The sequence below is a fragment of the Solanum pennellii genome, chromosome 3 (assembly GCF_001406875.1).
Source record: "Solanum pennellii chromosome 3, SPENNV200".
NCBI classification, from domain to species: Eukaryota; Viridiplantae; Streptophyta; class Magnoliopsida; order Solanales; family Solanaceae; genus Solanum; species Solanum pennellii.
The window spans coordinates 73,109,012-73,124,542 of record NC_028639.1 but is presented as its reverse complement, the minus strand read 5'-3'; the positions used below and the strand labels follow the sequence as shown (position 1 = coordinate 73,124,542).

Genomic DNA, 15,531 nt, shown 5'->3' with positions numbered 1-15,531 from the left:
CCCCCCCCCCCCCCCCCCCACACACACACAAAATCTCTTAATTGGTACCACATGTCAAAGGGACTTCAATCCATTTTTATCTTTCCATTTATAAACCTTTACATTCTGCTAATTTGTATGAACTATGGTGTGATGACTTTGTAGGATACAAATCTGCTACTCACTGGTGGTTTTGAAAAAATTCTTCGAATATTTGATTTAAACCGACCTGATGCACCTCCAAGGGAAATTGACAGCTCTCCTGGTTCAGTAAGGACAGTTGCTTGGCTGCACAGTGATCAAACTATTTTGAGTTCCTCTGGAGATGCTGGTGGATTGAGGTAGGCTTTCAAAAGTCTGCTGAATCTAGTTGTATATTTTGTTCATTTTTTTCTCGCTGGTTGCATTAGTAATAGGCTAGTGTTCATGGCCACTTAGACTTTGCAATTAATTGATCTACTATTCAACCGTAAACTTGATCTACCGCACACTTAACCAAGTCATGTACAATACTTGCTAAATACTATTGGATACTTGATACAATGGCCATATGTGTGGTTCATATATCCGTATGAACATTCACTCCCCCAGTTCTCTTCACTACCTTAAATTGGTTTTGATTTAATTGTTGTAAACTAGGTTATGGGACGTGAGGACCGGCAAAGTTGTTCAAATCCTTGAAACTAAGTTTCCTGTAACTAGTGCTGAAGTAAGTCAGGATGGTCGTTACATAACAACTGCTGATGGTTCCTCTGTCAAGTTTTGGGATGCTAACCAGTATGTATTGTTCTTTTTACTTCATTGGAACAAAAATGTTTTCAATTCAGTATCTTGCCACAGTTTACATTGCATTTTAACTTATTTCTTTACGAGCAGCTTTGGATTGGTGAAGAGTCACGAATTGCCTTGCAAAGTTGAATCTGCTTCCCTGGAACCAAAGTTCGGTAATAGGTTCATTGCTGGAGGAGAAGATATGTGGGTTCATGTCTTTGATTTTCACACTGGAGAGGAAATTGGTAAGTTGTGTGGGGCTCTGTAAATATTTTGAAATTAATTCTAGTTACTCTGATCAATGCCCCTCTTTATTTGTGTTCCTTTTTCTGGTATTTGCGTTTTCTTAAATTAAGTAGGGGTTATGCTTCTATTTTCGTTCAAGTAGCTTCAAGCTTTAACCACATGCTATATTCTATTTTTTGTACAACATAGGATGCAACAAGGGACACCACGGTCCTGTGCACTGTTTGCGGTTCTCTCCAGGAGGTGAATCCTATGCCTCAGGATCTGAAGATGGGACTATTAGAATATGGCAGTTGGGCCCTCATGGTCAGATTGAGGACAACTCCACAGCAAACGGGTCTACTACTGCAAATGCCAATGATGGTATGGGTGAGGTGACCCAAAAGATTGACGAGTTGGCTGTTTCAGAAACGAAGAAGAAGGAAGAGACACAGGTCGATGGTGTGGAGCAGAAGGTAGTTGATGCCTGATTTCGAGTTTAAGGGTTTTGTATGGTTTCTCCTTTTGGAAAGCTGTAACTGGCTTGACTTTCGGAGGTTTTTGCTTATGAAATAAGACTTAAGCTTTTGAGAGTGTTGGGTATTCTTTTCTCGCCCGAGATCGTAATCATCAGTTATATAGTCTTTGGAGTAGTTTTCTCTGTAGAACTGAGAGAAGTACCTTGCTCTCTTGTCAGGTTCATGTTGTCCTTGGATTTGCAATTGCTTTTACAAACCAGTAGGATGTCCAAACCTAGAGATATAATAGTATGAAAAAAGTGAACTCTGTAACAAGGCTTAAATATAATGAAATAGTAATGAGTTTTGAAAACTTTAGCTTAGAGAATTTGTTGGAATTTTTAATGCTGTTGGTCGACCTTAGGATCAGGATAACTTATGGATGTCATGGAGCTGCTCTAGTTTAAAATCATGCTCCTCTTAAATAGAATTAAGGAATGTTTTGATTTCCAGCCAGTATTTGATGATTATGTAACAATTTGGTTGAGAGTAATTAAACCTGATTAGAGGAATGCCTGTAAATTTTGCAGTTCGATACAATGATAAATAAATATGTGCAAATTGCATAATGAGGGATAGTAAATAACAGCATAAGCTCTTGCGGGATTAATAAGAAAATCGAACACTGGATAACATTAACAATGGAGCATAACGTGGTCTGTCGCAGCATTTTGCTCAACGAATGGAACAAGAATAAGACATATCTTGTTATCAAATAATTTCTGAAATGTACAAGATCTCCAATAATTTTAAAAGGTTTCGTAGTTTGTCGTTATAAAAAATTACTCATAATATTTGAGATGACTCTCCTTTAATACGAGAGAGCTAATAATTTCATAACAGTGTAAAGAAACTTTTTAAATAATATCCATAAGTAGATGTCACTTAATCTCACCGACTAAATGACCTCTAATGTTGGATTGCAAGTTAGAGTTAGACAAATATTAGTAATATATAATTAGTTAAGTAAAATTTAATTATACATGATTTAATTTTTCATATATTACTAATTTATGTATCATTTATTCAATTTTTACAACACACAAATAATGATATATTAAGCTTATAACTTATACATATTTTCTTCACGTGAGATTGTAAATTAATAACCTAATTTAAGTTTTATATAAATCAATGAGATAATGCATAAGTAACTCCTCAACCTATGCCCGAAATTTCAGAGACACACTTATATTGTACTAAGGTCCTAGCTAAACTTATTTTATTAATAATTTTTTTACTCCTTTTTGACTTACGTGGCACTATCTTGTGGGTTCAACGTTGGTTGACTTTTTTTTTCAAGCTAGTGTCACGTAAACCAAAAAAAATATATAAGTGTGTCTTTAGAATTTCAGGCATAAGTTAGAGATAGTTATGCATTTTTTGGTAAATCAATTAACGAAATACTCTCTCTACTCTAGTAGTCTAATAAAAACGAATCATTGACCTTTTCTATGATCCAAATGAATTTTATAAAGTTCAAAAATGTATTAGCGATCTATTTTTTGGACTCCTATTAAATATGCTAGAGTATAAATTACTTGCACTTTGACATCTCAAAAAATTGATCGTCTTACATACAAGAGAAATTATAGCCAGAATCAATTTCAATACGTAGCGTGGGCGTGGAGGAGCTAATCCGGGCAGAAATCGTGATGGATTCTTCAACGTCCATGTGTAATTTGACTGAGGTGTTCTATTTTTCTTCTGGAAACCCTCGCATCGAAGAAACTAGAGGCGTCATGCATCTCTTCTCCAACGATGTTGCTTCTCAGTTACCTGTGAGTAAGCATTCCGATTCCAATCCTTCAATTCTTTCCTTGATTGTTTGATTTGTTTTTCTAACACTTAGGTTTTCTTCCATCCGACTAGTTTCTGGTTGTTGATTCGTATTTATCCTCTTTTGCGCTTCATCTGATAATGATACCTACAATTATGTTGCCTTTTAGTATATCTGAGAATTACTGTGGAAGATGACTGCAGTTTTGCTTTACTATATGTAGGTGGTGCTAAAGATTCTGAATTAACAATTCTGTTGATAATTCTATACTTCCAAACCAATTTGAATCGTGAGAGACTTGTTTTATTACTGCACTTTGGACGTGTTAGTAAGAAAATAGAATACAACCAGATAAACCTAATAGTTTTTCATGCTCTAAGGCTCCAATTCAGCAACATTTTGACTATACATTCAAATTCTAGTAGCTATAAATATTCTTGTTGCGCTTAGTATACATCATTTTATCTTATGCTGTTTTTTTAGAACTGTAGATCAATAATAGGTCTAATAAGTTTTGTAATTAACGGATGGTCAATATCTGTGAGAGATGAAAACTACAAAAACGCCTTAGGATTGACTTTATGAATTCCCACCATCCATGTTGATCCTCTAGGAATGAAGTTCAACAACTTATCTGGTGTCATTGTTATTGTCTCTAGGTGGAAAGAAAACCTCTCCTCTGTGTTCTATGTGTTCCGAATCACATGACATATTCAGACTTTTGTCAGTTTTGTGGTTCATTTGTTCAACATATGTTGGAAATGCGAATTGTCAGGTACTCTCTCCTAGAATTTATGAGGTCATTATTTAACTGGTTGCTTGTGATTCCTTCTGAACTTTGGTATCTTATGTGTACTCCTCTAGGAATGATGGTATGGAAGATTGTTACAGTATATTGATCAGGTTTGATGAGCAGAAAGCTGCAGATACTTTTCACAAGCATTTTAGTGGTAGAAGATTTTCATCTCTTGAGGTATTGTTGGTCAAAAGTTCTCTCTTGCTGTGACATCAATTAGGTATCTCATAACATCTGTTACCAGCTTCTTTTCATACTCCACTCTTTTTTATTGTTTCTTTGCTTGCAGGAGGAGACGTGCGATGTGCTATTTGCTGCTGATGTGCATTACACCGGTTCAATTGAGCACACACAGTCATTACCTGCAAGCTCTACAGAGCAACCATTCTGTCCTGTTTGTCTTGGTATTTTACCTAATCTAGTTTCAAAATGCTTTATATTTTGGAAATGCCTTCATCTTGGAGCTTACTTATTCAACCACTGAGCACATCTAAAGTGCGATTCGCTTCAACATGTTGCAGATTTTCATCTTCATTCATTTTCCTCCAAAATGTTTGTAACTTCCATTTTAACATATAAACGTAAAATTTTACCATTTGCTATCAATTATAGCATATGGTGATTAAGGCCATGAGAATATCATATTAGCTTTCATATAGCTGGTTAGTATGATCTTAGAGATAAGTTTTTCTTTTTGGGTTGATTGTATCTTCTTAGTTAAATAGAGAGTTCTAGTAGGTTTTAAGAGTTCTAATACCAGGTCATCATTGAGTTCTCCACTAGAGCAAGGATTCAAGACTAGTATCAATGAGGAATGTTTTTAGGAGTTCTATTTTATTATAGTTTTTTGAGCACCCAAGGGTGTGACCTAGTGGTCAATAAAGTTTGATTGATAATCATGATATCTCGGATTCAAATCCCAATAGAGACAAGAACACTAGGTGATTTTTTTTTGTATCTTACGAAATTAAACAAAACGGGTTTCCACTCATATGTATCTTAATTCCTGTGCATTTTCCAGAGAGATTGGACCAGGATACAAGTGGAATTCTCACAACCATTTGTAATCATTCCTTTCATTGTTCATGTATTTCAAAATGGACAGATTCTTCATGCCCCGTAAGTAATACCGTACTTTTATCTTTCCACCATATGTTTGATATATTCTTCATATAACTTTTTGTTTGATAACGATGGTGTTTGGGAAAGTTTGCATACACCAAGACTATTTCGCTTGGGAAAGTTTGCATACACCAAGACTATTTCGCTGGTACCGGCTATCTTCCACTCTCACAGGTTTTGGGTAACGCTGCCCTCCAAGGCTTAGGCAGATGGGACAAAATAATCTAGCTTTTTTTTGTTGTTGTTGATATTTGTACCCCACCTCCAGGTTTTTCACCCACATCTTGACTACTTGGTACACCCTTTGGTGCTTCTTCAGAATTCAGATAGCTATTAGCTTAGAGAATGATTTTCAACATTCCCACTATATCTAATATCAATAATTTTCAACATGTGTAGTTTCTTTCTCTTTACTTAATGATGAACTTTGAATTAGGTGTGGCTAATAATATAGGGTTGAATTTTGATTATATATTTTTATGACAAAGGAAACATGCAGCCGCTACCCTTTGGTTGATTTTGATTATATTGGCACTACAAGGTTTTGAAGTTCCAAGAGTTTTGATTCTATTGCAAGTTTTGATAAGTTGTTTATCCGAAAGTCATTTGGTAAATTAGCAGTCAGATAATCAGGTTAAGTTAGACTGTTTGATAATGTATATAACCCTGGTGCCTAGTGAAGAAAAATCTCATATAGTTGAGAAGACGTATGCATCCAATCGCCGAAAACAGTATAAATACGGTCATGCCACTTGATTAACAGTGAGGGGATAAATTTTTTTTCCTGTAGTTAAGCTGGTTTTTAGATATCACATACCAGCATTAGTTAGAAAATATGTATCTCATTTGAAGACTGAAGTGTTAAAAGAAATTAGCTGACTCAACTAAAACAAATTCTCTCAGGTATGCCGATATTGTCAGCAGCAGCCTGGAAACTCAACATGTTCTATCTGTCAATCACCAGAAAATCTATGGATGTGTGTTATTTGTGGTTTTGTTGGGTGTGGAAGGTAATGATGCTATCTCTTGTTATTTGACCATTCTATTTGAAGTTTGATCTTCTTATACCAAAATTACTTTGCGAGTGAATCAAACTCCTCCAAGTTTGAACAGTAGACATTTCTTTTAAGTATATACACCCTCTATATTATCAACATACTCTCTTTTCTTTTTGTTCTTTTGGTTTTAATTATCATGATGTTTTTCTCGTTTCTAAATTTAATTTTATGGACTTACCTATATCATAAACACCTTCCTCTTTTTTTCCCTCAAGGGGAATTTTTCACTTTCATAGTGAAGAAAACTAAAGTAGTACTCAACAACAATATACCCGATGAAATCCCACCTACGCAGACCTTAGCACTAGCTCGAGGAGGTAGAGAGGCTATTTCCAAAAGAAACAAAAGTAGTAATCAAGCATGTAAATTATTACTTTGAATAATTTGAGCGGAATAAAAAAGATACATTTTATATCAAATTCGTAAAATATTATCTAGTTATTCTTTAAATGAGTTTTAAATGATAACTTACAAAATATTTTTAATGACAACCAAAACTCAATTTCTATATACATGTTGGAGGTCTCAATCTCCCGTGGTTTCGGCTTGGAACTTCTAGGTTGTAGGTCTCAAGTTCGAAACCCCTTGCCAATGAAAGCAAGGGGTTTGCCTTCCGGGTCGAGCTCGTCGTACCGGACTTACCTAGTGCGGATTACCTCCCTTATATGGTTTGCGAGCTATTGCATATGAGCGGGGTTCTTACCTTGTGCGCACCCAAAGTGTAGCGGCTGTGGGTTCCCCTTGTCATTAAAAAAATTAAAAAATATACATAATAGAGAATTTAAGAGAGAAATGCTTGGTCGAGCTATATAAATAATTTTGAAGACCTAAAAGACAAGATCATCTTTTTGACTGCCAGATAAGTACTGGTGTTGGTTATGAATGTTCTTCATGCTTATTTTTCTATAGATATAAAGAGGCTCATGCTACAAGGCATTGGAAGGAGACACAACATTGCTATGCACTTGAATTAGAAACACGGCGAGTCTGGGACTACGCAGGGGATAACTATGTTCACCGTTTGATTCAGTCTAAAACTGATGGGAAGCTGGTTGAGCTCAACCACCATGGTCATCATGATAGTGATGGCTGCTGCAGCTGCGAATGTGGTACAGATCCTGGGTTCAGCGAGACTATTTTAAACAGCAAAGTTGAAGCTGTATGTGTCTCTTAATTTGTATTTTTTTTCTTGTGCACACTTTTTCATCTAGTCAAATGCTTAACTTTGGATTGCTTTGGTCATTCTTCTACTTTACTTGGAATCCTCGCTAATCTTCAAATTTTGTTTCTGCAGATTGTGAACGAGTACAATGATCTCCTGACTTCCCAACTGGAGGATCAAAAAATGGTTAACCTTTTTACTTTTTAACTATAGTATAAGTTTTCCCTTGTTTATTGATCTGAATGTCACAAATATTTTCGATTCTGGCTACTCATTTGAATGTAGAGATACTGATGATAGTTTAGAACAACTGCATTCTATTTACTGTATTAATAGCTTCTGCTTTTGATTGCAGTACTTTGAGTCCTTATTGCAAGAGGTTGAAGAAGAAATTGAAAGGGAAACTAAGGAAGCTGTTGAGAAAGCTCTATGCCAGAATCCAAGGTTAATGAAGCTAAAAGTTCGTTTGGACAAATGCGTTGAAGAGAAGAAATTCCATGATGACGTGAGTACTGTTGAAGTCTATTGATCACCATTTGATTTCTGCGGATATTAAACCTGAATCTTTTGGCTTTGAACCTCTAGATCAATGACAATCTTACAAGGAACAAGGAGATATGGGAAGCCAAGATATTGGAAATTGAAGAAAGGTATTATCTTTCCTTGTTGTCATGTGTCCTCTTCTGAGGCAATGGCAGGAAATATATCTGTCAGAACTCTTTCACCCATCAACCCGCTTTTCTTCAAATGTTTGTTCTTTTATTTTCTACATAACTGATAGTATTTTCACAATTTCCACATAGGTGGATCACAAGAACTGCAATTTTGTACTGATTGACATCAACTTTCTTTTTGCATGTTGTGCTTCATAATGATTGTTAGAAGGATTCATTCACTGTAACTTCTCTGACTAGCATATGAAATAGCAACATCACGTCATATATATAATAAGAAATAAACTCCAAGAAACACTGGGAGTTTCTCTTTCTCATCAGATAATCATATTTTCTCAAGGTTCCAAATTCCACATAGGTATATATTGTTTTCTTTTAAAAAAATTCACCTCTTGACATCAAACGAGGCTTCAAATAAATTTTAGAATTGCTTCTTTCAGATATGTATTGGTTTGGGAACTTGTTTTTGTTGCTTTGTGATAACTGCTTCTCAAAGATCTGGTTCTAAGAGAAAAGAATATGCCGCTAGTGCAAAATTCTAGACTGGTTTGGTTTTCTTACAAAGTTGATATACACTATGCATTGTAGTTTCTTATGAGGAAATGCTGGACTCAGCATAAGGCTGATTTTTTTTTTTTTTTGTAATGAATGATCAAGTACTTCAGACCAACTTCATGTGCATTCATCCAGAAATGCTAAATTGTTTCCCAATTTTGTCATGTAATTTCCTATTTTATCTTCTAACATTTAACTTTCAGGGAGAAGAAGGCTTTGAAAATGAAGGATGAGGAGATATCCGAATTGGAGGAACAGGTAAGTTGATATCGCCTATAGTCAACTGGAGTTGCATACTTTTAGTTGTTGTCTATGCGTTAATGTGATTGTCTTATGTTTGAGCTGCAGATTGCCACTTTGATGGAGTCCATCGATACATAGAATGAATTTAAAGGGATGTCATAGCAAATCATGAAATGAAGAACGAGATAACCTTAAATATCAAACAATTCCATCGGATTGACAGCCTACCTGGAGTGTAGATGCATCTGCAAAGCGCAGTGACAAAGAGACCTTGAAGTCGAGTGTCAAGGAAAACAGCCTGGGATCTTACACCAGTATTGATCAAAGTGCAAAAGTGAAAATACATTTTCCCTCCTCCACAGTACAATATTACTAGTCTATAGAGTAACCTTGTGTAAATTGTTTTGACAGTGCTTCAAACAACTATAAACTTTATTGCAAACAAAAGATGAATCATAATGCTGCAATGTGAAATTTACTTTTAGTAGGACAGTAGTTGCAAGATTGAAGTTCACACGCCAATTAGTTCAAGGATTATAATGGGGATGGACGAAGATTCTTGCAACTTCTTTTTCCTCGAGAATATTATCCTCCCTGGAAAACGTGGCAAATCACACAAGGTATCATCGTAATAAGTGTACTATCTTCTTGATGTAACAAATGAAAGTGAATACGCAGATCAAAAGAAGACTCAAAAATTTAATGTACATCTCTATATTATCTAAGTGAGCAAAAAACATTCTTATACTATTCAAATAATAACAAGAATCATCCTTCACTCTATTTTTTTAATTAAGAAACTGATTGACCACGACGATAAAATCAAAGTTAACTAAAATGATTAAGAATATGAATCAGATTCACCTTAGGGAAATACGCTGCACTTTTCTGCTGAAAGAATATGTACATAAAAAAGTTATCTCCACTCCTTATGTGGGGATAACATGACCAATGATGACAGAAGAAACTAGGAAACAAGCTCAAGCATCGGTGAAACTAAAACTAAAAGCTCTAAAGCAGAGCCTCAAGCTATCAGCAAGACTACCTAAAGATTGGCTACCTTCTGAGTAAATTTTATAAAAGAACAATACAAAAAGATATAAATCAATCCACAGGATGCTGCTGCTTGACTTGACATAGAGAACCCTATTGGTGTAGCAGTTGCTCAGCTAAAATTCTGTTGATGAAGGGTGACATAGCCGCTAACAATGCCTTGGGACACTCCTCATGCGGCAGATGACCACATCCCGATATAGCAACCAGTCTCTGTACGTTAAATAGACACCACAGTTAATAGCCTGAGACTAATAACTTTATGCTTTTATCCTGAAGAAAGCTCATAAAATGCAGTTTCCATGAATATAAAGAGATTGAAACAACTCACAGAATTTACAAGTTTTGAAGCCATAGCTTGAACAGACTTTAAAGGTACCACTGCATCTTCAGCTCCCCCAATCACCAGAACTGGTAAACTTTCAACTGCTTTTAGCAGTGCTGCTGCCCTTTCTGGGGAGAGGACTGTCTCATATGATTGTTTTCCTATCTCATGGAGTGCTTCATCCCAACCTTCCACACATAATGGTGCCTGATTAAATGCACAAGCAGAAGCGATTAAGATTGTAATATGATATCTATGGAAAGTGTAAAGATGCTGAAAAGAAGGGACCTGAAACCATTTAGTAAGAAAAACTGTTGGCATCTTCTATGCCCAGAAATGGTAAGTACTTCCATATTGACGATGGCAATCTATTACACATATATAAGGAAATACTGTACTGTTTAGGGGGTGTGATCTTCTAAAACTTATCCATAATGGTTTCTGTTCATCCATATCAAAAGTTGAACCCTCACAAATATTATTTTTTTTATCATATATTGTTAAGTGGAGGTTAGGAAGAAAAAGGGAAGAGGTCTATATCAAAAGGGCTATAATATCATGCATCCCAGATACACAAAATGAAGATATGAAATTTATAGACAACAGATTAGATGTTTCTTGTCAATCAAACAAAAAATTAGCACACTCAACATTTCAAGAATAAGAACACATACCTTGTATAAGCTCAAAACCTCAGTTGTCAACTTTGTTGTGTCATACCATGCTCGTCTATTAACAACTTGAGTAATTTCTGTTCGCAAAAGAGGCCGCACCAAGTGCTTTTTTCCAAGTGAAGTGCGTAATAATACTCTTGCGAAGGCAGGAACCAGCTCTCTTGACAGGCTAACACCCAATAATACAATCCCCTTGATCTTAACCTATTATAGAAGGCAAAAGCAGTAAATCGTCAAAGCAATGAACAATTTTATAATAGATACCATAGTTCATCAGCAATTGATATTCAAAACTAAGGGTACCCAAGATTTCACACTCTTCTTCAACGAGGATATTAAATGGAAGCATACACAAAAAAGCGGCCCTACTGACATATTTTCTCAAGACTGAATCATAATTTACCAGGTTACCAATTCATCCAGTGACAATAACACTCATGCCAACTAAAACATGTTAAAACACACACCCCGACCACTCACATTAACAAAATTTGTGGATGACTGGACTCTTTGTGCAGCCTTTAGTGCAAGTAATCCACCATCATCATGGCCAACAAGTACAACTGAAGTAAAACCCATCTCTGAACAGAAGGACAGAAGCATATCAACCTGACAAGTGAAATTTCAACTGTCAAAAAACAAAAGTCAGGACATATAAAATGAAAATAATAGCCACTATGATCATTACAAATATTTGTCTGAATGAAGGACAAACTATAGCCCAACAGTCAGACTCTCTAATACTAATTGAAAAAGGATATGTTCACAGTCATCTGTTCTCAAAGTTAAAGGAAATTCCCTAATTGTATTACATATACAAGCATATAGATTACACACATATACATAAACTCCTGGAATTAGAGCCTTGACCACTCTGTTTAACATATGTGCTAAAGTTTATAGACTCGTTCTTCCGGTACTTGCAGCTTAATGGGTAATTCAGTCTTCATCCCCCCACCCCTAACAATGATCGGTAATTCCGCTATTATATATTTTCAATTCTTTACTGTCACCTCTCTTGTTTGATTTCATGCTGACAATGGTCCCTTGAAACAAAAAATTGAAAAGTGAGCCATTACCTGAGCATCAATCGTGTAGGGATTGGGCAAATGATTCTCCTCCCAGTCTGTTCGGAAAGGCCTAGATGTCAATCCCCATCCTGGCCTGTCAAAGGCAGTGACTGCACAACCTACCTGCTGAGCTAGTACTCCCATCACATTTCTCCAAGAGAAGACCCCACCACCGAAACCATGTATCAGAACAATTCCAAACTGACCATTACCTTCCAGATCTTGAATAGGACGAGGAGAACCTGAACTATTAACTGGATCGCCATCACCAACTTCATCGAGGTTGAGACTAGGAATTTCTTCAGACAGGATGAGGGAAGTTTGAAAACCATCTAATAAAGGTGTGGAGAGACAGTTTGCAGGATATTGACTACTGTAGCTCCTCCGAATACAATAATCCACATTTGATGAAAGATTTAGTGATCTGTTTACATGGGCTATGGAGGACAAGGAACGGCAAGGTGATCCAGGCAACCTAAGTTTGTAATGAAGAGTAAGCCCTAAGCAAGAAATAAATAAGCTGTCAACATCAGCAAGCAGTTTAGCAGGGATTTCCCCGTCATCACGAGCTGATCCTGCAAGTTTCCTCCTCATTTCAATATCACATTTTGATGATACTTTCCCAGCGGAAGGAGTTGGAGATCGTGGTACTTTATTGTATGCAGAGAAAACAACTTTACAAGGAAGGACCTGACATTTCCAATAAATCAATTGTTACAAACTTATAGGTTCCATTAAATTGCTTCTTCAGTCAATGAGTAAATCAATAAACCAACACCAGCGATTATCTTCACATAGTTAACATTTTCTTGGACAAATCACAAGTATCGTACTAAAATAAATATCTTTTAATCAGACCCCATTCAGTTGGAAAAGTTGTTAGCTTCTTTCAAAAAATATGCAAATTAGAACTGTCCAGTCGGTGTCACCGATGATTAGCTTGTGTCTTTAAGAAAACTAGAAGGGAGAAAACATAACAACTTACAGCTTCGGGGTCAATTCGGTGAAACAAGAGTTTCCTCCTGGCTCGACAGCTTGTTCTATAGGCAACAACAACATGTCCAACAGCAAAGACTATAGATGATAGAAACAACACAGACATCCCCCATGACTTGTTCAAATGAAGCTTTTGCTTTGAGATAGCAGATGAAGCTTCAGCCTCCAAGTATGAATTGCCAGAGAAAACACTAGCCTTAAAGGAAAGAAGAACAATGGATATCATGGAACAAAATGTAGCAGTTCCGAGATATGGTCCATGTGAGAGAGCAGGTCCATCACACATAGAATAAACACCTATCATCAAAACTAATATGGATTAGTTCTGGAGGCAAACATAACCAAGAAACACAACCAATAAAAAGTACCACTTCCCAAAGAAACAATTCCAATTTGAATCATAAACATCAAGACATTTTCAACTAATACACAAAATCGAATAAAGTCTTTTTTTATTAAATCTCCATAGAAGAAGATGGGAATGCCTAGGCGAAAATGATTTAACCTCAGAGTTGACTTCTTAGATTGTCACTCAGCTAATTGTTAGTATCTCAAAAACTCAACTTTCTTCTTGGTTCCAACTTTTTCTCAACAAAGAAAGCTACTATCTGAGATAAAACTAAGCGAGAAATTGACTCTTTTAATTTTCAGCAATATATTTCAGTATGTTGCAATTGGAGTTGCTAATTCGATTTACCAAACCTAAAATACAAAGGATACTGACATACCTAAAATCCCATTCTAAAGTGGCAAAACTACAAAAGAACTGGAAAAAACTTACTAAAACGAGAAGGAGCATACTGAACTCGAATGAATGCTCAGAATTATGTAAAATGCACAGTAACTAGAAAAAATTGAACAAGGAATTTGTAAATAAGCACGTACAGGAGATGATAAGAGATCTCAGGATTGAAACGAGAGGAATATCCATCAAGGAAGTTCTGAAGTCATATCTCTGCAAATGCTCTTTAAAACTGTAACACCTTACGCACGTAAAACTAGAAATCAACACACTCGGTAGCAGAACATCCCCTATTGCCACCATCACCGGCGCCGATAACATCAACAGCGATACCAACATCACCACCATGAAATATATAGTCCTCAAACATCTCCTTAACTTCTCCAACCCTCCTTTCCCCATGGAAGCCATTCGTAATTCCAAGTCAAACAATGCACATTACACAAAAAAAAAAAAAACAGTTTTCCTCCTGCCTTAACAACTCATCGCATACAATTCAGGTACATTTGGCGAATATTGACAGATCGCAAGCGGAATGAAACCGGAGGTATGATACGGCGGCTCAACGGACATACATCGCCGGCGAATAAAAAACGGTAACTATGGATTCTTATAGTCTCAGTATGCTTAGGGTTTCAGTTGTTGAAAGCTTAAAGCGAGGAAATGCAGATTATATAACTGTTTTACTTAGCTATAACGAGCAGATATATTTAAACAGAGAGAGAGGCGGTCGCCGGAGTTTTTGTTCTCACTCTTTCTAATTTATTTGTGCGTGTTTCCAGTTGTTTTTTTTTTTTTTCTCTTTACCACCTTTTATTTTATTGAAATTAAATAATTTAAATTTTAGTTTCTTAATATCTTTTTGGTCCTACTTCGTTTGTATCGATTTTTTTCATTTCGATGTGCCAAGTAAATGATCAGGATAAAAATTAGTAGAAAATCGAGTTATTTTTATCCCTTTTTAGTTCTTGGTATTATTTATTGTTTTATTTATTTGTTTGTATACATTAAAATCGTATCAATTTTATATATAGGTTTTACAGCAACATGGAAGATAAAAAAAGAACTTCCTTTTTTTTTCCTTTTGATATTTGAAAGTAAATAAGTTTGACACCAGGTTTGGGAAAAAAAAAAAAAACTTTTCTTTTAAATATAAAAAAAAATAAAAGTTGAAAGTGCTGGAATTGGTTAACGATGGCCCATTTACTTGCCTGGCAGCTTTTTTTCAATTGAAAATGAGTTGCCATTATCTTTACTCGTATCTTTTCTGAATTTCAAAAACATTCTTCTTTCCCCTTAACGTCCTCCTTTTTTTAAAAAAAATCTCTTCTTTCCCCACAACTTTTTAATGATTACAATTTAGTACTATACTTTCAAAGACAAAAAGTTCAAAAATTCATTAAAAAAATGAAAGGCTTGAAAGACCAGGTAGTTTTATAAATCTTTGGTGACAATGATATTTGGGTATACGCATAAGTTTTCTAGATTTAAAAGATTTGTTTATAATGATTTAATCTATAATGTGAGAGAGAAAATAATATTAGTAGTATTTTTATTTAAATTAAAAACAGAAAATAGTATAAGGTGATTTAATGTATGAAAGGACAAAAGAGTAGAAGCAATAAAATCCGTTCCTTACAACGAAATTCAGCTGGTAAAGAACAATCATCTTGTTAGGTGATGAATTTAATAATCAATTATTGAGATAAACTACTTTTTTAATACTATGTTAAGTGATTTTTTGTCTTTTATAAGTTTGAATAACGGCTTAATTAGATGCTTTAATAT

General features: G+C 35.4%; 3 protein-coding genes across 4 annotated transcripts in view; 2 read left to right on the top strand and 1 right to left on the bottom strand.

The window, feature by feature from the left end:
- The window catches only part of LOC107014720 (serine-threonine kinase receptor-associated protein-like), a 5,312-nt gene extending 3,501 nt beyond the window's left edge, over positions 1 to 1,811 (top strand). Inside the window, exons 4-7 of the mRNA XM_015214758.1 lie at positions 145 to 320; positions 619 to 756; positions 856 to 995; positions 1,186 to 1,811. Of these exons, the coding sequence (XP_015070244.1) occupies positions 145 to 320; positions 619 to 756; positions 856 to 995; positions 1,186 to 1,466 (735 nt within the window). The 3' untranslated portion in view covers positions 1,467 to 1,811. The remainder of the gene's footprint in view (positions 1 to 144; positions 321 to 618; positions 757 to 855; positions 996 to 1,185) is intronic.
- Positions 1,812 to 3,059: 1,248 nt separating this feature from the next.
- Positions 3,060 to 9,378, top strand: LOC107012390 (BRCA1-associated protein). Of its 2 annotated transcripts, none has more exons than XM_015212226.2 (12): positions 3,060 to 3,274; positions 3,933 to 4,048; positions 4,138 to 4,246; positions 4,359 to 4,473; positions 5,091 to 5,188; positions 6,095 to 6,201; positions 7,159 to 7,408; positions 7,544 to 7,597; positions 7,767 to 7,916; positions 7,997 to 8,061; positions 8,844 to 8,898; positions 8,989 to 9,378. In XM_015212226.2, the coding sequence occupies exons 1-12, from the start codon at positions 3,149 to 3,151 to the stop codon at positions 9,019 to 9,021; spliced, it is 1,278 nt and encodes a 425-aa protein (XP_015067712.1). In that variant the 5' UTR covers positions 3,060 to 3,148; the 3' UTR covers positions 9,022 to 9,378. The 2 variants fall into 2 exon arrangements, with proteins under 2 accessions (XP_015067712.1, XP_027771501.1); XM_027915700.1 differs by having other exon boundaries at positions 3,152 to 3,278.
- Positions 9,379 to 9,687: 309 nt separating this feature from the next.
- LOC107012225 lies at positions 9,688 to 14,542 on the bottom strand. Its single transcript, XM_015212006.2, has 7 exons — positions 13,887 to 14,542; positions 12,991 to 13,298; positions 12,015 to 12,695; positions 11,416 to 11,544; positions 10,936 to 11,139; positions 10,268 to 10,468; positions 9,688 to 10,149 (listed from the first exon to the last, which is right to left on the bottom strand). The coding sequence occupies exons 1-7, from the start codon at positions 14,152 to 14,154 to the stop codon at positions 10,030 to 10,032; spliced, it is 1,911 nt and encodes a 636-aa protein (XP_015067492.1). The 5' UTR covers positions 14,155 to 14,542; the 3' UTR covers positions 9,688 to 10,029.
- Positions 14,543 to 15,531: the final 989 nt, after the last annotated feature.

Coding starts and splice junctions, on each gene's coding strand:
- LOC107012390 (XM_015212226.2), top strand. CDS start 3,149: ATGGATTCTTCAACGTCCATGTGTAATTTGACTGAGGTGTTCTATTTT. Junction 4,247..4,358: donor GAAGATTTTCATCTCTTGAG/GTATTGTTGGTC, acceptor CTTTGCTTGCAG/GAGGAGACGTGCGATGTGCT. Junction 4,474..5,090: donor ATTCTGTCCTGTTTGTCTTG/GTATTTTACCTA, acceptor TGCATTTTCCAG/AGAGATTGGACCAGGATACA.
- LOC107012225 (XM_015212006.2), bottom strand. CDS start 14,154: ATGGCTTCCATGGGGAAAGGAGGGTTGGAGAAGTTAAGGAGATGTTTG. Junction 12,696..12,990: donor ACCGAATTGACCCCGAAGCT/GTAAGTTGTTAT, acceptor TGGAAATGTCAG/GTCCTTCCTTGTAAAGTTGT. Junction 11,545..12,014: donor CCTACACGATTGATGCTCAG/GTAATGGCTCAC, acceptor TTCACTTGTCAG/GTTGATATGCTTCTGTCCTT.